Source organism: Prionailurus bengalensis, chromosome E1, assembly GCF_016509475.1.
Source record: "Prionailurus bengalensis isolate Pbe53 chromosome E1, Fcat_Pben_1.1_paternal_pri, whole genome shotgun sequence".
NCBI classification, from domain to species: Eukaryota; Metazoa; Chordata; class Mammalia; order Carnivora; family Felidae; genus Prionailurus; species Prionailurus bengalensis.
Window position 1 is genome coordinate 9,765,755 of NC_057347.1, and position 24,625 is coordinate 9,790,379.

At 47.4% G+C, this 24,625-nt stretch overlaps 1 protein-coding gene across 5 annotated transcripts in view; it reads right to left on the reverse strand.

Annotated features, from left to right (window-relative positions):
- Window positions 1-629: 629 nt before the first annotated feature.
- Window positions 630-24,625, reverse strand: part of SPECC1 (sperm antigen with calponin homology and coiled-coil domains 1) — a 286,429-nt gene continuing 262,433 nt past the window's right edge. For all 5 annotated transcript variants that reach the window (XM_043583241.1, XM_043583239.1, XM_043583240.1 and 2 more), the window contains 3 exons: window positions 19,240-19,356; window positions 12,674-12,733; window positions 630-3,845 (listed from right to left, as the gene is read on the reverse strand). In XM_043583241.1, coding sequence (XP_043439176.1) covers window positions 3,756-3,845; window positions 12,674-12,733; window positions 19,240-19,356 — 267 coding nt within the window. In that variant the 3' untranslated portion in view covers window positions 630-3,755. The remainder of the gene's footprint in view (window positions 3,846-12,673; window positions 12,734-19,239; window positions 19,357-24,625) is intronic.

Genomic DNA, 24,625 nt, shown 5'->3' on the forward strand with positions numbered 1-24,625 from the left:
ATTCTGACAAGACGGGAGAGTCCCTCAGGAGACAAAGGCCAGTGACAGTGGAACTTCCTTGGAAGGGGAGGGAGAAGAAAAGATTCTCGAGGGCGGACAGCCTCCCTTTTCCTCTCCTGTGGGAGGGGCTGGTCGTCTAAGACACCAGGGAACGGTGGCCTCCGATGATGCCCGAAGAGCCACGTGTCACCTGATGCCTCGGCACACACAGTGCGCCGGGGTCTGGACACACAGACGACTCGGGTCTGTTAGAGTTCATACGGGCTCTGCCTGCTCAACCTTGGTACAACTGCCGCGTGTGGTCTCCAGGACCCGTGTGCTGAGTGGGGGCGGCCTGTGCGGGTGCCTGTGCTGTGCTCATCTGCGTGGCCCCAGGGGGGTGACTTTCACAGGAGACTGTGGTCGCAGCCCTCTTGCCGTGAATGGAGGGAGGCGGAAGAGCCATCAGGACCCCAGTCCTTTCTGGCAACTTCCAGTAACGCCAGAGAGAGCAGCTCAGTTGGGGCGGAGGGGGGAGGGGCGACCACGGCCCAACACGGAAGAGGGACACGAAGCCGCCAGCCTGAACCGAGGCTTGGCATTCCGACAAAGTGCCAACCATCAACGTCACCGGGAAAAATTCACCATCGGACAGAAACAAAATATATTTATTAGAAATGTGACACAGTCGTACATCATACACTTCCAAATGTTAATAGTTAATACGTCTACGTTGGCACGTCACGTCCCGACAGTGCTGGGTGTGCTCTTTCTAGAAACGAGGCCACAGATGTATCCACTGTATTCAACTAATGTAGTTAAAATTAGTGATCGGCCGAGGATGGCGTAGACTTAGCCGCAGTCTAGCCTGGGTCGGAGGAGTGACACACCCAGGGCACTCGGGCAAACGGGATACTTAAAAGTACTTCTTAAAAAGGTAGCTGTGTCCTGTTCTTTACTGCGTGTCACTGGTGGTTCACCTCAAAATGGCACTCGAGCTTTGGGCCAGGAGGAGCCGCGGCTGGATTTGGCATATGGGTTTGTGTACGGGGGCCGAGTCCTCTCCTTCCGCGGGCTTCCACGGGCTTCCGCGGGCCGGTGAAGTGCCTGCCCTCCCCCGAGAGATTCAGGGAACATCGGTTTCCGCGGGGGAAGAGAACACCGCAGATGAACGTTCGTCACCGCCCCACGGCTCACCGCTTCGGGAAACTCTCAACCAAAGCTACAACACAACGGCTGAATGAAGAACGAAAACCCAAGACTAACGTCATTTCTGAAGTGAGAAGGGACTAGGGTGGGAAGGGAAGTGGGCGTTCGCCTGGTTCCTCAGAATATGCTCGCCCCGGGGAGCAGGGGCGGGGGCACCACCATCAGGCAGCTAGAGTTCACGTCCACGAAAGATCTCCCAGTGAACGAACCCGTGGACTCGGCTTTAAGTCTTTGAAGAACTCCTCCACTCTACTGGGGCAATTAAAAATGGGTCTAAAACCCCCATCCGGTGGCCCAGCACTGGGGCGGGGACAGCTTGCCCCGGTCTGAGGCTCTGCGAGTGCTGGAAGGCCCGGTCCCCCTCGAAGGACGCTGTGGGGCCAGACCTGCCCCCCAGCCACCACCAGGCTTCCCCTTCTGGAAGCGTGCCCACTGGCAAAGAAAATGGTAGTCAAGGAGCTTCTTTGAGTTATAAAAATAAATGGCACATGGCCTTTCTTTCATAGGACATTTCTTTCTTTCTTTTTCTGCTAAAGGGAGCAGGTTCCAGTGTTGGAGAAGAAACGGCGTCACCCCTGCATAGACCTTGCTTCGCCCAGAGCTGAATCATCGGACTCATTTACTGTAATCACTAAAAACAGGGCCCAGTAATGCTAAACACCCCCTCCAGGTATCCCTAGACCTCTTTGGCCTCTCCCACACAAAACCCCGAAGTAATCCCAGATCAAACACGACAACCGAGAGCTCACCCCGATACTCGGGACGCTAACCTTTCCCCACTGCAAGGGTGAGCAAGGGAGAGGCTTGGAGGTCATGGAAATGCCTGTTATGTCAACAAAAGACAGATGCGTGGAGCCACACAGGGAATCCCTTCCATTTGGATACGCTCCTCAGGAAGGAGTAAAGCAAATTTGCTCAGGCCGTGCCTCCACTTCCATTTGAAAACAAAAGAGCCACTGACAACGTCATCCTCCCCAAACTGCTCCGGAGAGACCTCAGATGCCACTCACCGCCCTGCCCTGAGGAGCAAGAGGAAAGGCCTTCTCTCCTCTCCGTGGCTGTCAGGGGAACTCTGGAAACATACAGAAGACATCCCTGGTTCGACGGCTGGGGCAGGCCAGGAGGGTGCGTTTTGAACACGTTCCGCAGGAGATCCTGATCTAGGGCCACAGAGGAGGACGGGTAAGCAGGCAGGTGTGGCAGCCTGAGAGTGAGGGGCGGACCCCCTGCAGAGATTTACTGCAGAGTGACACTGGGAGGTCCCAGGGACTGACACAGGGACGGCCCTTGGGGGCGGTGGGGAGGAAACACTTGCATCAGCAGGTGGCAGGCACCGAGGTCACCTGACTACCCTGTGAGCCACGCCTTCACGTGCTACATGATGCACATTTGCGGGCCCCACCGACCTCCAGGGAGCTGCCAGGTCGGTCCTCAGCGGGTCTCCCTGCAAGATCTGGGGGGGTGGGGGGTGGGGAGGGGGGAGTGCCCTCTGCAGCCACTAGGGGTGACGGCAGGACGGTAGACGGTTCACTTCTAAATGGAGCCATCCCTGCCCACCGCTCAGGGCTTGCTGTTGCCATGCAGATATGAAGGGCCCGAGGAGATACCGAAGACCGAGTCTAGAGTTCAAATACTGTTTTCGCCTGCGTCCGCCCGGCACCTCTTCAGCCTGTTGGCGCAAACACACGAAGACCCGGGTGGGCGCAGGCCGCTTCGCACGCAGGGGGCTTCCTGTTAGGTTCGGCACCTGGGGCAAACGTGTGCGGGCGTGCACGGGCGTGTGGACTCGCGGGGCAAACACAGCAGGCGGGCAGGTGCTGATGGGTCCCTTCCAGCACGCGGGGGACTGCCTGGCCCGGGGCTTCGGAGCGTGACCGCGTCCCAGCACACGGACGGACACACGCTTCTCTCCGCGAGCCACCCCACGGGCCACCGCAGCAAAGCGCCCACGGGCTGCTTTGTGTGCTGGCGCGTCTTGTCTTCCCCCCAAAGACTCCAGTAAGTGACAGCGAGATGTAAACTGCTCAGTCCGGTTCTAGGTGTTCAAACTGTTGTCTGGAACGGAAGCGTTACGGCCCCCAAAAGGCAGGGCTGGAGCGTTTTTCCAAGCTGCTCCAGAGCCGAGTGTTTGTCCTTTTTGTGTTTTGATGAGCGTGTGGGTTTCGGAGGCCGTGGGTGGTGGCAGGGGCAAAGTTTTTCTAAAGGCCAAAGGAAGGAGTTTTAGTGAAAAGATGGCTGTTTGTCGTGAGGCTCCGCAGCCCACGGGTGAGGTCGTGGTGTGTGACCGGAGATGTCCTACTGGGTTCTCATGGAGTGAGCCTGGGCGTGGACCCTTAGGTCTAGAAGGAGGGAGGCCCGTGGGAGAGCAAGGCTTTCCAACTTACGCGCCAAATGCATCTAGATTAAAAGTAGGTGTGCCCTGGAACCCAGCTCCGTTCTTATTTGTGTGTGGGCCCCCCCGGATCGAGCGTTGAGGGTGGTGGACGGAGCAGGGCCTGTGCAAAGTGACCAGGTGCCCCCAGGACAGGCTGCGGGCGGTGGGCGGCTGCTCGAGGGCCCTTCCGGGTTTACGTCTCAAAGTACTTGTAGATCTGGGCCACGTACTGCATCACGCTTTGCCAGTCGGGCCGGTCCGTGTACAGCATCTCACTGAGCTCCTGCGGGAAAGAGGAGGAGGTCACGGGGGGACACCACAGACCGCCTTCCCACAAAGGGGCTCAGAGCCTGGTCCGGGCTGGTGCTGCCTGGAGACCCCCCCACCTGCATGGACAGGAGGCGTGGGCAAGTTAAAAGAAAAGCGTTTTATTCCTAATCAGGAGATACTGTCCCTTTTAAAAAACATTAGACAGGACTTCCTCCCCCTTTTCATCTTAAGAGCATGACAGCATTTTAAAGAAAACTTTGCAGGGGCGCCTGGGTGGATCAGTTGGTTAAGCATCTGACTCTTGGCTCAGGTTGTGATCTCACAGTTTTGTGAGTTCGAGCCCCGCATCCGGCTCTGTGCTGACAGCACACAGCCTGCTTGGGATTCTCTCTCTCCCTCTCTCTCTCTGCCTCTCCCCTGCTTGTTCTCACTCTCAAAATAAATAAATGAACTTAAATTAAAAAAAAAACTTTCTTGGGGCGCCCGGGTGGCTCAGTCGGTTAGGCGGCCGACTTTGGCTCAGGTCATGATCTCACAGTCTGAGTTTGAGCCCTGCGTCAGGCTCTGTGCAGACAGCTTGGAGCCTGGAGCCTGCTTTGGAATCTGTGTGTGTGTGTGTCTCTCTCTCTCTCTCTGCCCCTACCTGTTCGTGCTCTGTCTCTCTCTGTCTCAGAAATAAATAAACGTTAAAAAAAAAAAATTAAAAAAAAAAAAGCTTTGCAAAGAGAAAGTCACCCATAATTCCATTATCATAAAACAATTTCCACTTTCCTAAGTTATATTTGCAGGTACCCCTATGTTCTCCCACGCTTCCATCGAGTGGACATATCGTGTGCTCTGAGTTTTTTTACTTCATGCTTTCCATGCACAATCTCACGGGCTGCTGTGTCGCGACGCTGGCCATCACGGGAGGGAGTGCACACAGCCCACGAAACTGCTGCCCCACAATCCACACGACATCTAATGCTCGCCGTGGGGCGTGCGCTCACTTCTTCACGTTACAGACTTTGCCGTAAGCACCTCCGTGGGCGGAGTTGTTGAATTCATGCCTTGAGATGAATTCCCATGAATGGGATGGCCACAAAAGCCTTGACCCAATTGAGAATGCAACCAGCGTCTTATCAGAATCAGGTGTCAGACCACTTAATGTTTTTGTCGTTGTTGTTTGTCCCCTTGTTTAGTAGGCTATCAGCAAGAGCAGAGGAGGCCACAAAGTGACAGACAGGATGGCTGGGCCAAATGTTCCTGAAATACATGCCACTAAAGGTATTAGAAAATTCACTTCGGGACTGAATTTGGATTCTTTTGTGGTCACAAGAGGGGAGTAGGCAAGGACTCTGATGGAAAGCCAGGAGTAGAGATGCCGTGGAAAATCAAGGTTGAACTTATTGGGCACATCTGTTCTTGAGCAGTGACAGAACTGAGGCCTGTCACCAGCCATTTATTTCCTGTTTCCACAACACCTAAATATACTTGACCATTTCTACTTCCTGGTTATGCTAAAAAAATTATCAGCCTCTCTCTGGTCATGGGAAAGGAGTGAAAAGGCAGCGAGTGGAACATTATAGACAGATCTACTGAGAACAACTTAAAAACATAATTTTCACAGAATACAAGGATTAAAAGTCTCCTTCTATATAAACTACTGTGGGCGGGACTGTGCACACAGACCGATGCATGAAGAGCTAAGCTTCTCACAATAGCAGGGTTGTTTAGATGACAATAGTGAAAATAAACCATCAAGAATTGAGTGTGACTTGGGGGTGCCTGGATGGCTCAGTCGGTTACGCGTCCAACTCTTGATTTCGGCTCAGGTCATATGATCTCACAGTTCGTGGGATCAATCCCTGTGTTGGGTTCCATGCTGACAGTGCAGAGCCTGCTTGGGATTCTCTCTCTCTCTCTCTCTCTCTCTCTCTCTCTCTCCCTCCCTCCCTCTCTCTCTGCTCCTGTCCCACTCGTATTCTCTCTCTTTCAAAATAAATAAACTCTAAAAGTTAAAAAAAAAGAAAAATTGAGTGTGACATTTAGGAGGTAGGGGAGGTGCTCTGAGAAAGGAAGCCACACCTATGAACCAAGAGAGATGACAAGCCTCCCTCCCTGTGACGGCGAGGATGGGTCTTGTGTCTCAGAGAGGACACAGGAGTCGGACCGACGCTCGCAGCTTTACTCAGACTATCTCACATGCCTGAACCTAACAATAGTAACATTACTATATTTTGGCACATTGTCAACATTGCAGCTGAACACATCTGGAGAAATAATTATGGCACATTTCTGGGGATGGGCGAGTAAGCCGCCTGAACAGAAATCTGAGGACGTGTGACATGTATTTGAATCAGGAGCTGAAAACCTTTCAAAAATGGAAAACACCAGGCTCGGATGGTTTCACTGGCTAATTCTGCCAGATACTGAAGGAAGAAATAATGCCGGTTCTACACATTCCCTTCCAGGAAATAGAAGAGGAGGGAACACTTCTTCACTCGTTCTCTGGAGCCAGCGTTGCCCTAATACCAAATCAGACAAAGACTTTAACGAGAAAGCTATCGATTTTCTCACATGAACACAAACACAGATGTCCTTAACAAACATTAGCAAACTGAATCATGATCAGGTGGGGTTCATAGCAGGAATGCAAGGGAGGTTCAACATCCAAAAGTCAGCATTGTTATTATTGCCACACTTAATAAGAAAAGTCATATGATCACATCAGCAGATGCAGAAAAAACATTCACACATAAACCTTGGAGATATTTGTGGGTTTGGTTTGAGACCACCACAATAAAGCAAACATAGCTTAAACAAGTCAAATGAATTTTTTGAGTTGTCAGTGCAGATAAGTTAGAGTTACTCTACTGTAGTCTATTCCGTGTGCCATAGCATATGTCTGAAAAAACCCACAAGGTACGTTTGACCCTTGCACAATGAAAAAGCTTGAAATACTTTGAGAATTACCAAAATGTGACACAGAGACGGGAAGTGAGCAAAGGCTGTTGGAAAAATGGTGCCAACAGACTTGCTTGACGGAGGGTTGCCACAAACCTTCCATTTGCAAAAAATGCAGTATCTGTGAGGCTCAATAAAGGGAAGCACAAATGAGGTATGCCCGCACACAAAATTCAGCAACTAGTCATGATAAAAACACCCCAAAGACTAGAAAAGTAGAAGGGCATTTCTTTTACCTAATAAAGGACATGCACAAAAACCGAAAGCTGACATCATACTAACTGGAGAAACTGAACACTCTCCCAGTAAGATCAGGAGGAAAGAACAAGGCAAGGATGCCTTCTCTCACTTTTTCTACTGGACACTGTACCAGAAGTTCTAGCTAATGCAATAAGGCAAGAAAAAGAAACAAAAGGCATACAGACTAGGAAAGGCAGGACTAAATCTGTCTTTATTTGCAGATGAAATGATAGTTGATGTAGAAAACTCCAAAGAGTCTACCAAAAAACCCACTGGAACTAATACACAAGTTTAGCAAGATCTCAGTCAATAGCTTTCCTACGAAATACCAGCAATGGACAACTGAAACGTGAAACCAAATCAAACCATTTAAACGGCACTAAATTTTTAAAAAGGATTTATAGGCAGAAAACTTGTTTATAAAACACTATATGCAGAAAACTACAAAACACTGATGAAAGAAATCAAGAAGCTCTAAATAAATGGAGAGTATTCTATGTTCGTGGATCTATAGATACAACATAATCCCAATCAAAATCCTGGCAAGGTCTTTTTGGGGGGTAGATATTGACAAACTGATTCTAAAATCTGTAAAGCAAAGGAACTAGGACAACCAAATAAATTCTAAAAAGAAGAATAATGTTTGAAGATTTAACTTCACAGTTTAAATTTTTTTTTTTTTAATGTTTATTTATTTTTGAGACAGAGAGAGACAGAGCATGAACGGGGGAGGGTCAGAGAGAGGGAGACACAGAATCTGAAACAGGCTCCAGGCTCTGAGCGGTCAGCACAGAGCCCAATGCGGGGCTCGAACTCACGGACCGTGAGATCATGACCTGAGCCAAAGTCGGCTGCTCAACCGACTGAGCCACCCAGGCACCCCTTAACTTCACAGTTTATAAAGCTGTATTAAAAATTTTTGTAAGTCAATTTGACAATAAATTTAAAAAATTAAAAAAATTGTTTTAATGTTTATTTTTGAGAGAGAGAGAGAAACAGTGAGAGTGGGAGAGGTGCAGAGAGAGAGAGAGACAAAGAGAGACAGAGACGGAATCTGAAGCAGGCTCCAAGCTCTGAGCTGTCAGCACAGAGCCCAAGGTGGGGCTTGAACTCATGAACCGCAAGATCATTAACCTGAGCTGTCAGATGCTTAACTGACTGAGCCACCCAGGTGCTGCTACAAAGCTGTATTCATCAGGACAGTGTGGTATTGGCCAAGTGACAAGACACTTAGATCATGTTATACGTATTTTACCACAATAAAAATAATTGAAAAGACAGGGCTTCCTGCCCTTGGGAGCTCATGGTCTTGGGGAGATGGGATGAAGTTCTATAATCAGACACATCACAACATAACACAGCATGTGCTACATAGTACGAGGAGTAAATGCGGCTCTAAGAACCCAAAGGTGGGCACGGCTGTCCTGGATGGAGGGTCATGGGGCAGGTTAAGACGTGGGCTCTGAAGAAGGCCGGCCTGCCTTGACTCTTACCTCCGCTATTCACTCCTGTGTGAGCTTTTACGGAACAGCACCCGCCTCACTGTCCTTCCTGTAAGGAGCATCTGTCATTACAGGACTTCTGAGAGGATTCAGTGAGTCAACATATGGAAAATGCCTGGCACGTGGGAAACGCGAAAAGCAATTTTTCACGCTATTAAACTCAGATGAACTCTTTGAGTATCCTTTATAAAGTTTATACTACAGTGCAGGCTCGCTTACACCTACAGAATCATTCAGACACCGTCATCAAAGCCTGAGTTGTAATGACCCCCTCCTAACCTCCGTGGGTAGTGACTGTCCGGGTGGCTTACTCGTTAAGCAACACTGTCACAGACTATGACTCAGCGTGAGAGTGCTCCCCTCACCAGCATACAAACACATCAGTTCTCAGAGGACACACCTTCTGGCTGTCGTTCAGGTAATGGCAATATGATACCACACATCCTCTCTTATCTATTCGTTCCATGGGGAGTGGTCACCCTTGTCATGTGGTGGCCTAAATTTCTACCCTATGCTGAGAAAGTGGCTGAGAAAGAATGCATTTTTTTCTTCCTTTCTCTCTTTTTCTTCCTTCCTTCCTTCCTTCCTTCCTTCCTTCCTTCCTTCCTTCCTTCCTTCCTTTCTTTTTACTGACTAATCTTACAAGAGACCTTTATCAAAGACCCGGGGGTTTTTACTGCTGCCAATTCTGACTGCATGTATTTTAAAAGTGTCATGTGTAATTAAGGATTATTTTTCAATCCACATCAAGACACCGAAGAGCAAGTTTAATAATGTAGGAAGTTTCTGTTTTGTTGATGGCACGAACTAGTTAAATGGCTCGCAAGCATCTCCAAATGCTTCTGAGATTAATTCTTATGCTTGTATCTCCTCACAGACATCTGTAAAAATGCAGCCATTGGCTCTGTTTGACAAGATGATCTCATTCACTTCCTAGCTTTCACTGACTTCTGCAGTATGTCAGATAAAAAAAACAGGGAAAAAAAGGTGAAATTAAAAAAGAAGCAACTATTAGCTGGAACACTACAGAGAAAAACATTCTGTGTATGATATCTTCTAACAAGTTCGCATTTTTTCTTTGATTCCCCGCATTAATTATCTGTTGTTACTTGTTAGCTGTCCAGTGTTTCAGAAGGGAAGATAAATCAGATTCCCGTGCCTCCATCTTGGCCAGACATGTATGTCCCCTCCTTTCTAAATTCTCTAGCCTTTAATTTATAGGACAGGGACATCTGTTTCTTGTAGAAAGTTTTGTAGAATTTGGGCTCACTGGCATTTTTGTGTGTGCGCGACTACATTTTTTAAACAATGAATTCAATTTCTTTCATGGTTGAACTTCTACTTCTTTTTGAGTGAGTTTTGGAGAAATAGTTACAGTTAGTATTTGAAGAAATACATTTATATTTGTTTAGAAAACTGTCCGTTCTGATTTAAACGCATTGGCCTAACTTTGTTCCTAGTACTGAAATTTCTATGATCGCTTTTCCATTTCTCAGACTCCCTTCATACTCTGCTGGTTGCAGAACTGTCTCTGTTGTTTCCACTTGGGTTTTCCCCATCACTGATGAGACTGAACACCTCTGTAAGTGTTTATTAGCCATGCACGAGTTGCCACGCACCTCTCCTAAGGTGTCTTCTTTATTATTGGCTAGTAGAAATTATTTATAGATTACCGGTCTTCGCTTTACTTTTTACGCAGCTCCTTCCGTTATGATGTGTCTAGATGGGTCTTTTGTATTATTCATCTTGTTAGAGATTCATCTTGTTAGAGAGATTCACCTTGTTAGAGACCAAGAATCTGTGGTCTTTCATCATTCTGGAAAAATTTCAGGCACCATTGCTTCAAATATTTTCTCTCCCACTCTTTCTTTCCTCTTCTGGAATTCCCACTGGCCATGGGACTTGGAAATTATCTGATTTTTATCTTCCATTCTCTTAAGGTCAGTGACAGACACTATCAGTTGGTTAATCTAATGGCCGTTACCAACCCCCCTCTCCCTTGTAGATTTCCAGCTGAAGAGAATGGAGAACATTCACTGTTTACTTTCTCAAATTCCCTTGCAGCCGGGGTGGCCATGGAACAGAGTACTGCCAGCGAGCTGGAGGGACTCTGGGAAGCCTTCTGATTTCCTTATCAAAGGGGGGAAGACAGGAGGCACTTGCTCTAGTCCATCCCACTCCCCTTCTTGCCCTGCAGATATAGGAGTGATGTCTGGAGCTTGACAGCCATGTTCAGCCACAGAGGACATGGGGACAATGAGGTAATAGATTAAAGATGGTAGAGTGTAGACAAAACACACTCTGGGGTCCTTGATTACAACACTGAGTAGTGAACCACTCCTGAAACCGCTTTTGGACTTCTCATTAAAAAATAAAATTAACATCTTTATGGTTTAAGCAACTGTTACTTGGTTTTCCATTTCTTGAATTTGAATACATACTAACTAATAAAACCTCTCTATTATATTTTCCATTTTTTAAATGTCTGTTTTATGTTCTGGATAACCTCCTTAGTTCTATTTTCCAGTCCAGTAGTTCTCTCTTCTGCTGTATCTAATCCGTTTTTCAACCCGACCGGGTTTTTTCTTTTTTTTTTAATTCCTAATTTTTACTTCTACAAGTTTCACTTGAATCTTTCCCCAAATCTTTTTTTATAGTACTATGCTTCTTCCTTATGAGTTTTAAAAAAATTTATTTGAGAGAGAGAACAAGCGGGGGAGGAGCAGAGAGACAGGGAGAGAGAGAATCCCTAAGCAGACTCTGCATTCTCAGCACAAAGCCCTATGCGGGGCTCAATCTCAGGAACCATTAGATCATGACCTGAGCCGAAAGGATGAGTTGGACGCTTAACTGACTGAGCCACCCAGACGCCCCCTTGTGATTTTTGTTCTCTTTTTATCTCTTTATTTTTAAGTTTATTTATTTAGAGAATGAGAGAGACAGCATGTGTAAGTTGGGGAGAGGCAGAGAGAGAGAGAGAGAGAGAGAGAAAGAGAGAGACACCAAGAGAGTCCCAAGTAGCCTCTGCACTGTCAGCTGGGAGCTTGGTGCAGGGCTCGAACTTGCAAACTGTGAGATCATGACGTGAGCTGAAACTAAGAGTTGGATACTTAACTGGCAGACTGAGCCACCCAGGCACCCCCCTCTTTTATCTCTTTAATATTCGCAAACATAGCCTTCTGTAGTCGCTTTCTTATTGTTTTATTATCCCAAGCTCTGGTAGATGATCCTCTTGTTTGCTATGTCTACTGACTGGCTCAGCTAGCTCACTTTCTTGAGTGTTTTGTAATTTTGGATTGTGAATGTATTCTCAGTGGCTATTATACTACTAAGCCAGGAGCTTCCTGCTTCAGGCAGTATAAACTATCTTGTAGCACAGATATTATAAATTTGGACTCCAAAGCTCATTTGGCCCAGTTTTCTTTTCTTGTAGATTTCCCTTTTTCTGGCTACCAAAAAACAAAACAAAACAAAACAAAACAAAACAAAACAAAAGAAAACAAAAAAAATAACTCAGGTGGAGACCAAGCTTCCTGCCTAGACTGTCAGGCAGGGTTTTTTATTTTCCCCTTCACTGAGAAGAACGTTACTTTGTGAGCCTTGGTTTTGTGCAAGGGTCTCAGTACTAATGTCCCGTTTATGGGAGCTCAGAGCCTTGTTTCTTGTTCCTGTGTTGGCATTTAAATAAAACCTATATCCATTAGGTACCCGTTTCCTGTGACCCCTCCACCGACACCCCCAGGCCTACTTCTGAGAGTTGTCACAGTCTCGGCTCATGCCTCATGGTTCTGGTTTTCACTTCTCTTTGAATTTATGACATCTGGTGATTTCCCATTCTTTTTTTAGACCTCAACTACGTATTGATATTTTTTTAAATTACATCTTATCAAATTTTATCAGATTTCAAGAGGGCTTTAATGATAATTCAGTCCACTGTGCTTCCAGAAATGAAATTTAGCCACAACGAAATCTTTGAAAACCCTCTAAATCATATGTGGTCAGACCAACTGGATATTTACATGTTAGGGATCGTGAGTAACAAATCTTCAGCAAATGGATTTTAATATTCTGTAAGAAATTGTGTAGATGGCATAAAGTTCTTTCTCCTACAGGTAGAACAAAATATCACAAGGATACAAAATAGGATACTTACCAGGCTGGGTTTGATGCCCACACTTTCAGCTGCTTCAAATGCCAACAAGAGATTTCTTTTCTAGGTTAAAAAGACAGAAACTGGTATTACCAACTAAAAATAGATAGCTTTTAAAAAATAAAAACAAATAGCTTTTGTTAGGAAAGAACACTAAACGACGCTCCCATACAGATTATCTACTATTACACAACACTTGAAATTTTAGGTCAAATATTCAAACAATAGTTTCAATCTAAGAAAAAAAAAAGACTGACAGGTTGTAATTGGTACTAAAAATGACATTATTGATGATTTCTGACTATCAAAGGTCAATCTGTGTTATTTTTTACTTTGTCACGATTCATGACATACATATTCTGTTGCGTATCAACCGTTGTTTAATTAATGTGCTATGTCATTTTCCCCTAGAATTCCGAAGGTACTGTTCCACAATTTGTAGCTTCTTTTTGAGACGCTTTCTGGCTGCTCCCTGCTGTTTCCTCGCCTGGATGGACTTAAGAATCACTTTAGCATGCCTCCTCTCCTCCATAATTCATTTGAGAATCATTAGGATTATGTTACAATTTAATTAAATTGATGTGTTAAACATGATCGAGAGTGTAATGTTTCTGTGAGTATTCATGTTTTATGTTCCCCAGTAGAATTTTGTGACTTTATGCCTTTAGATTAAAAAAGTTTTTATATTGGGGCACCTAGGTGGCTCAGTCTGTTAAGCGTCCGACTTCAGATCAGGTCATGATTTCACGGTTTGTGGGTCCAAGCCCCATGTTGGGCTCTGTGCTCACAGCTCAGAGCCTGGAGCCTGCTTCACATTCTGTGTCTCCTTCTCTTTCTGCCCCTCCCCCGCTCATGTTCTGTCTCTTTCAAAAATAAATAAATTGAAAACAAATTTTTTTAAATAAAAAGTTTTATATTTGTTTTCTTTTTTGGTGACTTTTTTGGAGAGAGTGCATGCATGTACAAGAGGGAGAGAGAGAATCTTTTTTTTTTCTTTTTTAAGTTTATCTATTTATATTGAGAGAGAGAGAGAGAGAGAGAGAGAGAGACAGCACGCTAGTGAGCATGAGTGGGGGAGGGGCAGGAGAGAGACTCCCAAGCAGGCTCCTCGCTGTCAGCTCAGGGCCTAACACGGGGCTCGATCTCACGAACCATGAAATCATGACCTGAGCCGAAATCAAGAAGCAGACGCTTAACTGACTGAGCCACCCAGGCGCCCCACATTTGGATTTTATACATATTCTTATCTGTTTTTCCATTTCCTCATGGCCTCTGCCCTCTGTCCTTGGGTGCACATCTGCTTCCTGCCCTGACGCTGAAGCAAACTCTCTGCTCTAGGTACCAGGTCACAGAAAAACACTCAGACAAGGCTACACATGTCTTGTACCAGTGTGTGGTCAGGGCCTGGGAAAGCTGTTGATCTGCGGTCAGCTTGCCCAAGCCGCCAGCCCTCTTCCTCCACATTAAGGGAGATTAATGGGCAGGGACTAGAAACCTAATGCTGGTTTCCGTAACACTACTCTCTGTTCTGCTGAGTGGGGAGCTGAAAGCTGGCTCCTGGCTTCCTTTAATTGAGCCCAAACTTGGGGCAGCCATTTCCTATTCTGTGCTAATGAGGCCTTTATCCTTATTTTAAAGTCTTCTTGGTTAGTTTTGAGGAGAAAGGGGGTTTGTAAGCCCTGTCCGCTACCATTATTCCAGAAGTCATGCCTTTTAATATGTAATGCCAAATTGTTTTCTAAAACACGACACCAGGGGGGCCTGGCTGGCTTAGTTGGTAGATCATGCGACTCTTCATCTCAGGGTCACGAGTTCAAGCCCCACGCTGGGCATGAAGCCTATGAAATGACATGACATGACAAGACACGACATGGCATGAGAAAATAAAAATGATACACCAATTTTCAATTCCAGCAACAGGGTGTAAGCGTCCACTTTCTCACACCCTTACCTGCATAGACTATTACGACCAAGCACTGTTATCTAATTCTCTCTCATCACATCACTGCTACGCCACTGCGAGATGGCCACTTATGGGGAGCAGCAGAGTGTGTCTGGGGCGGAAGCCAGGAAGGGCCTCACTCGGCCTAGCTCTGCCCACACGGGCCAGAGACCTTCCAGACCCCGGACGATAAGCCCCTGGTTAGAGACCTCTGCCGTTGGCCCCGTTGGCAGGGCATCTCACCTGAAACTGACAGCAGAAAGCACCCCAAGTCCAGAGTTTTCCCTCTCACGTTAACATTTTGTTTCAGACACTGGCATGAAAACACTCCATTCTGTCAATTCTATCATCCGAATCTGCGTAGCCTCCGTGGAAGTTTCATAGGCTGACACACTGAAAAAAATGTGTAACTCATGTCTCCTCAATGGCTTGGAAGACATCCTTGTTAGTTTTATCAGAAATTCCCTGCTTAGCACTGATGTCAGACTTCCATGGTTGCATCACTTCCGTCTGAATTGGGGCAACAGCTCACGACTTCTGAACTTCCCAGGCTATCATTAATCTCCCAGACCCACAGTCTCCCGCGATCTGACCTGGGTGCTCCCTGACTGCATTAGCCTAGATTAAGGGGGGAGAAATTCAGCCCTACATGGAGAAAATACCAGCCCCTCTACCGCAAGGACAATAGGAAGTACACAGACAGTGGCTTCTGGCTGTCTGCAAATCTGCAGCAGGTCACTGGACAGCCAGCTGGGTGCTATGTGGGAGTCAGGGGCACCCACAGCGAGACGATACGGTTCCACAGGGAACATATGCTCATGGTTCAAGGTGTGAAGGCACACACTTTTAGGTTCATTTTTCTCCAACAGCTGGGTAGCGATTTAGGACAAAGAGCCTAGATATGTTTTGCATGACAGCAGAGGAACATCGCGCATATACAGGAAGACTCCTGTTTTAGGTGGTGTATTCCTAAGTGCTCAGCCTTCTATCAACTGTGGTTTTAGGGAGGGCCTCTGAATATTCTGAATTGTGTTATGCTCGCTCTTTACTCCATTATCTTCGTAATATGACATGGAAAAGGCAGAGACTGGAAAGTGAAGAGGGAGGGAAGAAAACGGACATCGAGGTCACGGCTGGATGTGAGGGGCACGATCACAGGCGGCGTGGACCCCGCATTGCCCTGCCCTGTGTCCTCCTCTCTGGTTGCTCTATCCTGGTTCCCTTTTTGGGTCACTCTCGACCTAGACAACAGGCATTGGAGTCCTCAAGGTTGTTCCTTAGCCTTTTCTCTACGCCTCTGTGATACTGGGATTTATAGTAAGAAATATATATTTGGTCTTTGTCCCTGGTTCCTGGCAGAGCTCCTAAAACCCTTATAATTTCCTACAGAAGAGCCACAGGGGCATCTTTTGTTACAATTTTTGGTTTTTGTCCTCAGTTCCAGAAATGGCTTCAGGACAGTCATGTTGAAATAGATGTCTTTTGTTATTCATAACAAACTCCTTTCAACCACACCTGAGTTTATGTCAAAGAGGTGATGTTCCACCAACCCCCAGATCACCCAAGGATGCCCTAGCAACCAGCCATGTGATCAAACGGTTGGAACTGTCAGTCCCACATTCCCCTGGCCCCAACCTCAGGGACAGGAGACAGACTGGACACTGAGAGTTCAATCACAGATGGTCCGTGATTTAATCCATTGTGGCTGTGTCATGAAGCTTCCATAGAACTTAAAAGGGTGGGGTTCAGAAAGCACCTTGGATTGGTGACTCCATCTATGTGCTGGGAGGGTGGTGCACCCCAAAGTCCAAGGGGACAGAAGCTCCTGTGCTTGGGACCCTTCTGGACCCCACCCTATGGGTCTCCTCATCTGACTGATCATTAGTGTCCTTCAATATCCTTTGTAATAAACTGGTAGCCTAGTAAGTTCTGTGAGCCAGCCTAGCAAATTAACTAAACCTCAGGAAGGGGTCACAGGGACCTCTGAGTTACAGTTGGTCAATCAGAAGCACAGGCGACAGTCGAGTTGTGACTGGGGTCTGAGGTGAGACTGAGCCCTTAACCTGTGGGACCCGATGCTCCCTCCAGGTGGACAGTGTCAGAACGGAGATACACTTTAGGACATCCAGCTGGTGCTGCCAGATTGCTTGGTGTGGGAAAACCCCCCCATCTGTTTACAGAAGTGTCAGAAGTGAAACACTGGGAGGAGCAGAGATATAGAGGAGTGTGTTTCTCCTCAGAACCTCCCTCATGACCTAGGACTGAGGTGATCGCTACTCTCATGGCTTTAAAACACTATCTATACCTGCCCTGTTTCATGCAGCAGTCACGCTTGACATGACGCTGTTTAAATTCTAGTTCAAATTAAAAATTCTGTTTTCCAGTCATTTAAAGCCACATTCCATTAACAGCCCATATGGCTGGTGGCTACTGTACTGGACGGGACAAATATAGAACATTTCCATCACTTCTGTTCAATCAGGCAGCACTTATCTACTCATGGAAGACTCTTGGGGCACCTGGGTGGCTCAGTCGGTTAAGCGGCCGACTTCGGCTCAGGTCATGATCTCGCGGTCCATGAGTTCGAGCCCCGCGTCGGGTTCTGTGCTGATGGCTCGGAGCCTGGAGCCTGCTTCAGGTTCTGTGTCTCCCTCTCTCTCTGACCCTCCCCCATTCATGCTCTGTCTCTCTCTGTCTCAAAAATAAGTGAAACGTTAAAAAAAAAAATTATTACTCATGGAAGACTCCTGACTCTTTCCAGCTCTGATCTCCCCTCTAAACTCCACATTTGGTATCCAACTGCCTGCCTGACGTTGCAAACTGCATACTTCGTGAACATTTCTGACTTGACATGATTAAAAACAGAACACTTTTTTTGCTTTCCAAATGTTTAATAGTCCTGTCCGGCCTGCTTCACAGACTATAAACAAAGCACCACGCACACATTTTATGTCTTGAAATTTGTACACACTCTGTGATGCTTAATTTTATGTATCAACTTGGCTAGGTCGTGGTACCAGATATTTGGCCAACCATTATTCTAGATGTTTCTGTGACAGTATTTTAAAAATGAGGTTAACATTTAAATCGGCAGATTTTGGGTAAAGCAAATTACCCACCAGAGTGTAGGTGGGCCTCACCCAATCAGTTGAAGGTCTTATTAGAAAAAGACTTCTCTCCCTTCGACAAAGAAGGATTTCTGCTAGGAAACTGCCTTTAGATTCCAACGGTAGCATTCAACTTTCTTATACACACACACACACACACACACACACACACACACATACACACTATTAGTTCTGTTTCTCTGGGGAACTCTAACACTCTAAAAAAAATCATGGTCTAGTCACTTATTATCACCATCAGTGTCATGACCATTCTTTGGGCTTTATTTAAGCCCAAGTGTGGGATAATCAAAACAGAACTTTCCAGCATTTCTATTTGATCCCCATCTCAAAAATGGTCCGTCAGGCTAGACACATGGGGCCATCTTTCTTTCCTCTTGTCCTCCCCCACAACCAATCAGTTACTAAGTCCAGCTCATTCTATATCTAAGCCCTATTTCTATATCTTTCTATTTACGATGCTACTGCCCCAGCCACAGCTAGAGGCTGGAGCCAGGGAAGCTGAGTCCTGGCTGAGCTGTTCACTCCCACAGCACGGGGCTTCCCCTGTAGCTCTTCTGAGGTTTCTCTATAGCATTACGTGCTGTAGGTTTACTCACTTGTGGACTGTCTCTCTACTTCAGCGGGCAAAGAACAGGTCCACACTGTTCGCTGTTGTCTTTGCTACCGTGCGTGACGCTTGGCAAGAAACGCTTGGTGAGAGAAGGAGTGCAGGGCCCGGAAGAGCATCTGCCAATGTACGCTCTGTGGAATATGGTTTTGTGGGACGTTCTAGGTTAGGATTTGGCAAGCTACCGCCCATGGACCAAATCTGGCCCGCAGCCCGTTTTTGTGAATAAAGTTTTATTGGAACACAGCATATGCCCATGCATTTCGTCTACAGCCGCTCAGGCACTCCAGTGGTAGATGAGTAGCTGTGACAGAGACCCGTGGACCCGCCAAGCCTACCATTTGGCCCTTAACAGGAAAGTCTGCCAACTCTTGTTATAGGTAATTATGTGGAAGACCATTCTGTGGATCTCATATACGCAGGGCTTAATGGAGTCACACAGGTGTCTTTAATGAAGGACTTCTTGAAGTCTTCACTGGGCTAATGAGAGCTGTGAATCTCTGAGAATGTGACATAATATACAGTTTCCCAAGCTTATTTGAGGAGGGACATCCTTTCGCTGGTGCTTTCTGGTTCCTTGGAAAAGACTTTGAAAATGCTGGCCAGGGTCTCGAAATTTCATCAGGGCCTTCTCTGAAAAAATGGGCGACAGGGACTTCTCAGCAGCCGCAGTAAACCGGTCCTCACGGCCTTTTTCTAGCTAGTGAGGGAAACTGAGAAGTATTTACTGAGGGTGGGATCCTACAGCCTCGTCATACACTCAGTAGTTAGCTAAGCCTGGTGTCAATAGCCTAATTTCCTCTTGGGGTCTCATCGGGATGTGCCAGTATGACAGGACTCTTCCCTGGCATGTTCTAGAGGATTAGCAGGGCTGACTGGGCAGGTGACTTACTTTCTCCTGACTGTTCAGCTCCTGATACGGGATGTGGGCAGGCAGGTAGGTATGGAGGAGAGCACAGAAGGCCAAGCCATCACTCCAGCTGCTGCTGAAATTGGTGATATCGATGTTCTGTAGGGGAAAAGCAGCATTAGTCTCCAAACTGTGCAAAGTCAGAGAATACGGATGATACTTTGGGAAGATGGGTATCCGCCTCCGGGTTTGCAGGAAGGCCTGATAAGAAACCATCCAAGACTCCGGAAAGTCTTAATTAATTTGGGGACCGGCAATGGCCTGGTGCCACCCAAATCCATTCATAGAGTGGCATGGAAAAAAAAAAAAGCCTTTCGAGCTCAAAACCCTGGGGAATTCATTTCTGCCTGCCCCGTGGCACATTAAAAGCTCAGAGAGCTTTTATTCTCAAATTAGCCCACCCGATTAGCTGTGTATGCCCCAGCACTTCCCAGATTTATTTGGTCAAGGGGGAATCATCACCATCACCACCATCATCATCATCATCATCATCATGTATGACCCCAACTAACAACAGGTAGAGCGAGACAAAACGAGATCTTAAAAACCTACATGGCTGGTCCATGGCTTATTCCTGCTAATACCCTCTTCTCCCCACAACGTGAAGGGCTTGTCAGGGGGAGAAAACCCTTCACGGTCAACAGCATCCTTGTTAGAACATCAAATCCCCAAGGATTATGAGGCTACCTGAAGAAAAACCTTCCCCTCTGGAATAGGCTGGAGCCCCAGTAGCTACTTGGTAAACAGTGATTAGAAAGCCAGAATCTGACTTTATATGGCTTGGCTCCCAGGCAGGTCCCCTGGGCCCGATAGCCCCGGGCCACGTCCACCTCTCGGAGCCTCACACCTGTCACCCACCTGCCTCTTTCTCTCTGACCATGCTCCGTACTAACAGGGTTTTTCTTCCCTGGATTCCCAAAGCTCATCCCAAACGAAACGAAATGCCAGGTTCTCAAGCCCGCTAATTTCCTTAACGCCTTGTTTTACCTAGTGGCTGTTTAAATGTGCTGAAAAGGCCTGGGACAGGGAGTCCTGTAAGGAGTGCAGACGTGTGTGCTTCCGCGGGCTCTGCTGGGTTTGAGGTGTGAGTTCTGAGCACTTCAAGCGCAATAAGAAAGAGGACTTGAGCAAGGGTGGGGCTCCTTCTGCCATCTCCCCACAGCTGCTGGAGCCTGGGGGAGACACGGAAGTCCTCTTTCTCCCCCGGAACCCCCCATCCCGGGATGCGGGAAGCCAGCACGGTCAGCAAAGTGGGCAAAGGTGAACGGATGGCCAAGAGGCGGCTCTCTCTGAAGGCGTGGACGGGGACAGCCGGTCCCTCCCTCTGCCCAGACCAAATGCAAATGGGCAGAGGCTCCACTCTGACTGCCCTGGGAGGTTATTCAGGGCGTCTCCACCAGAAGCAACGGCACTTTCATAGGAGAGGAAGGGTGAAGAGGAACGTGGCAGGAAGATAAACTGGAGTAGGGGAGGGAGACTTTATGGAATGCTTCCTGAACTGTGCGTAAAAGAAGCTTCCAAGAACACACGTGGGCGGACATGTGTAATAAAATATGGTGGAAGAGTTTACCATGTGGTTTCCTGGGGCGGGGGGCGGGGGTGGAGGGGGTTGGAAGCAAATGGCTTTTATCATCTCGTTTGAACATTTTATCTAGATTTTACCAGTGCCAGTTCGAGCGAGCTCAGCCTTTGGCGACGATGTAGGTCAAACGCCTCAGTTTACAGCCAAGACACTGAGACCCGAGGAGATGGTGTCACACATCACACACAGGATTTACCTGGATGACGGATGCTTCAGCAGGCCAAGTCACACCCGCCCCCCGCCCCTCCCCGCCCCATGGCCCTTTCTATCAAACCTCCTCTGGCTTCTAGCCAGAGTCCGGGATGACCCAGGCGGACCTGAGAGCCTCCCCGCAAAGCACGGGCTTTCAGGGATGTTGGATTCTCCAGTCTGCTTTGCAGTGACATTCACCTGGGGGAAGGACAGCTGACTGAGAGCAACACATGACGATAATATCGCCTCTTCATCCTGGTTTTCATGACCCACGCGCAACCAAACGTTAAGAGCTGCTGAGCATCGGTGTTACAGAGAAGTCTGAGAATGCCCCGTCCCAGTTTCCAGGCTGAATGTGCAACAGCCGATCGTTTGGATTTTTGGCTTCAGAAAGCCTCTCTGGAGACTCTGGAGCTACTTGATGGGGCCTGGATGCTGCTTCAGAAATGGGAAGCATTGTAATTGTATGTTTTCTCAAAAGAAGAGGACAGACACAGGCGGGGGTCACGACCCGGCCGGTTTACTCCCAGTCTCAGGAGCTCGAACCAGAAGTCGTGCACATGGGGCCCTGGGAAGTGGGAGCAAGGAGCTGGGCCGGGCCAGCCTGGGAAACCAGGTGTCCCAGCTCTTCTCAACACGGAGTCCCCTTCCTTTCTTTGACTTGCAGAGGCTGTCTGAGGCCCCGTCTGCAAACCCATCTCTCACGGTAGTGCTCTCTCCGAAAGGCAATGAAGACATGAAGAAAAAGACAACTTCATTTTCTAGGAAAAGAAACTGAGGTCGTAAGAAGTGGTGTGTCAGTCAGAAAAAGGCCAACCGTTCCGTGATCAAGATGGGAGTCCCTTAAACAGGAGCCCCCTTACATACAAAGCTCCCAAAATGGGAGTGGGAAGGGCAGTCACCTCGACTGTCCACGATGTGTCTGTTCCTGGGCATCTGCTCATTTAATTCTCAGAACGGCCGTACGGGGCAAGTAGCAATGTGCCCCACTGCACAGATGAGGAAGCCGAAGCAGGAAGAAGTATCTCCGGGGCCAGAGCCAGGGACGGACTCCAGCTGTGGGTCGTGCCTTGCTGCACTGCCTTCCCTTCTTCACAAATTTACTCGACACCTAAAGCTTTTAAGATTTGATAAATCTTTCACTTCCTAAAACGTGAGAACATTCTGTACACTTATCTCTTGTGCCATTTTTTTGTTTCGTGATACAGAACGTCATTTCCCTGCATCTGCATGGCCTTCAGAAGGGTCGCGAGAGGCCGAATAGAGCGGAAGGAGCGACGATGCCGTCCTGTCTCACAAAGCCGACACAGTGCCCGGTAGTTTAGTTAACTGGGTGCCATTTAAAAACAGTTTTTGGGGGCGCCTGGGTGGCGCAGTCGGTTAAGCGGCCGGCTTCAGCCAGGTCACGATCTCGCGGTCCGTGAGTTCGAGTCCCGCGTCGGGCTCTGTGCTGACAGCTCGGAGCCTGGAGCCTGTTTCCGATTCTGTGTCTCCTTCTCTCTGACCCTCCCCCATTCGTGCTTTGTCTCTCTCTGTCTCAAAAATAAATAAACGTTAAAAAAAAAAAAAAAAAAAGAACAAGTGTGTGTTTATGATGCCTCATATAAGATGATGTAAAGCACCATACAAATCTCAAGAGTTGCTGTTGCTGCTATCTTTGCTCACTGAGGTGTATTTTGTTGTTTTTTAAAAAATTTTTTTTTTCAACGTTTATTTATTTTTGGGACAGAGAGAGACAGAGCATGAACGGGGGAGGGGCAGAGAGAGAGGGAGACACAGAATCAGAAACAGGCTCCAGGCTCTGAGCCATCAGCCCAGAGCCTGACGCGGGGCTCGAACTCACGGACCGCGAGATCGTGACCTGGCTGAAGTCGGACGCTTAACCGACTGCGCCACCCAGGCGCCCCCCACTGAGGTGTATTTTGGGGAGCTATGCGACATATTTCAGTGAATGAGGAGCTAGCGGATGGGGTGTGCCACGCTTTGACAGTGTTCACGGTTTTCACATGAAGGCGAGCTAGGCAGGGTGTGTGGGTCCCAGCGAAATGGGCTGAGACACAGAACTGATGCAGGAACCAGAGACGGAGGACGAGGCAGTCATGGCAGGAAGGTGCTCGTGTGGACAGGACCAAGGCACTGGGTGACAGGCAGGAAGACAACAGCTTCTTGGGCATGGCTGGCTGGCCAATCCCAAGAACCCCAGGAGCCAAGCAAGGACTAATTCTAGGTCCTACCCCTAAACAGGGTGAGGGGGGCGGTGAAAAGTCTTAGTTTTGGCTAGAGATGATCAGGACTGGCTTGGCCTTGGGCCGGGCGGGGTGGGGGTGGTAGGAGGTGATTCTTGCTGAGCTGGTGCTCAATGCCCACAGATGAACCTCTGACTTAGGACAAAAACTCAGGATAATAATACATATACCCCAGGCGGTATATTTCCCAATTGGGAATAATTTCCCAACTGGGATAATCTTCCCAATTATCATTCAGCTGAATTCCTAGGGGTTCATCAAAAGAATAACTAAGAGGAAAAGCAGAAAATGATCAACAAGGCATTCTAAAAATAACAAGGTATACCATCCATTACTTTCCTTGTTATGTATTCCTGAATAAAACTGACTATGATAACCAGAAGTTAGTAATGGAAAGAGAACATACAGAGGATTCTGGGGGTGCTGGCAAGGCTATGTTTCAGGACCTGAATGCTGATTATACGGGTATCTTCATTTCACGAAATTTCATCGCACTATACTCTTGTACATTCTATCTCCGTAAGAAAGGGAGGGAAGGGGAAAGACCGACTCTGATCATCTTAAGGGACTGACTTGTGGCTGTTAAAAAGAAGTACACTTTCTGGGTTTTATCTACTGTAAGATTTACTGAGGAGGGGGAAAAGCAGAGCAAAAACCCAAAGACACAAACCGATTATTTCCCCAGGGGAAATGGTTAATTACACATTTCAAATTAACTTTCTCTGGGATATAAATACCTTAGAGATATTTCTGAGAAGAAGAGAATTCTGGGGAAAGGAAATCTCAGATAGAGAGATAGGAAGAGATATAGATAGTCAGATACGGATATAAAAAGTAACAATCCAAGCATCTCCAAAATAAGTTTCTATGAACGCTCAGAAAAAAATTTTGTAAGATATACAATTTTGTCCTCGGCACAGCAAAAGTCATTTGAGAAAAGTGAATACCCTGGAGAGTATTTACATGGGACTATCCAAGAATATTCCGAAGGCTGAGACCAAAGACAAAGTTCTATGCGGAGGCGGCACTCTTAAATTACACAGTGGGACAAAATCCAACAATCTATATCATTTGCTTCTAGAAGGTTCTGTCATTTGCCTTTTGTTGCCTGGCAACCCCAACGTTTGGTGAAAACATCCACCACTGGAGGGGGAAGCTGGGAGCACACAATGAAATGGGTCCCACGCTCGACCCCACGGGGGCCACGACAGGACCTCATTCCCACTGCTCCGGCATCTCTTCTGGGGCTTTGTAGGTTCCTGCACGAGATTTCTATGAATGGGGTGACTCCGTGTGCACTGAATAGAAAAGTTTAAAAAATTTAAAAAGACAAAAAACCCTGCAAAGC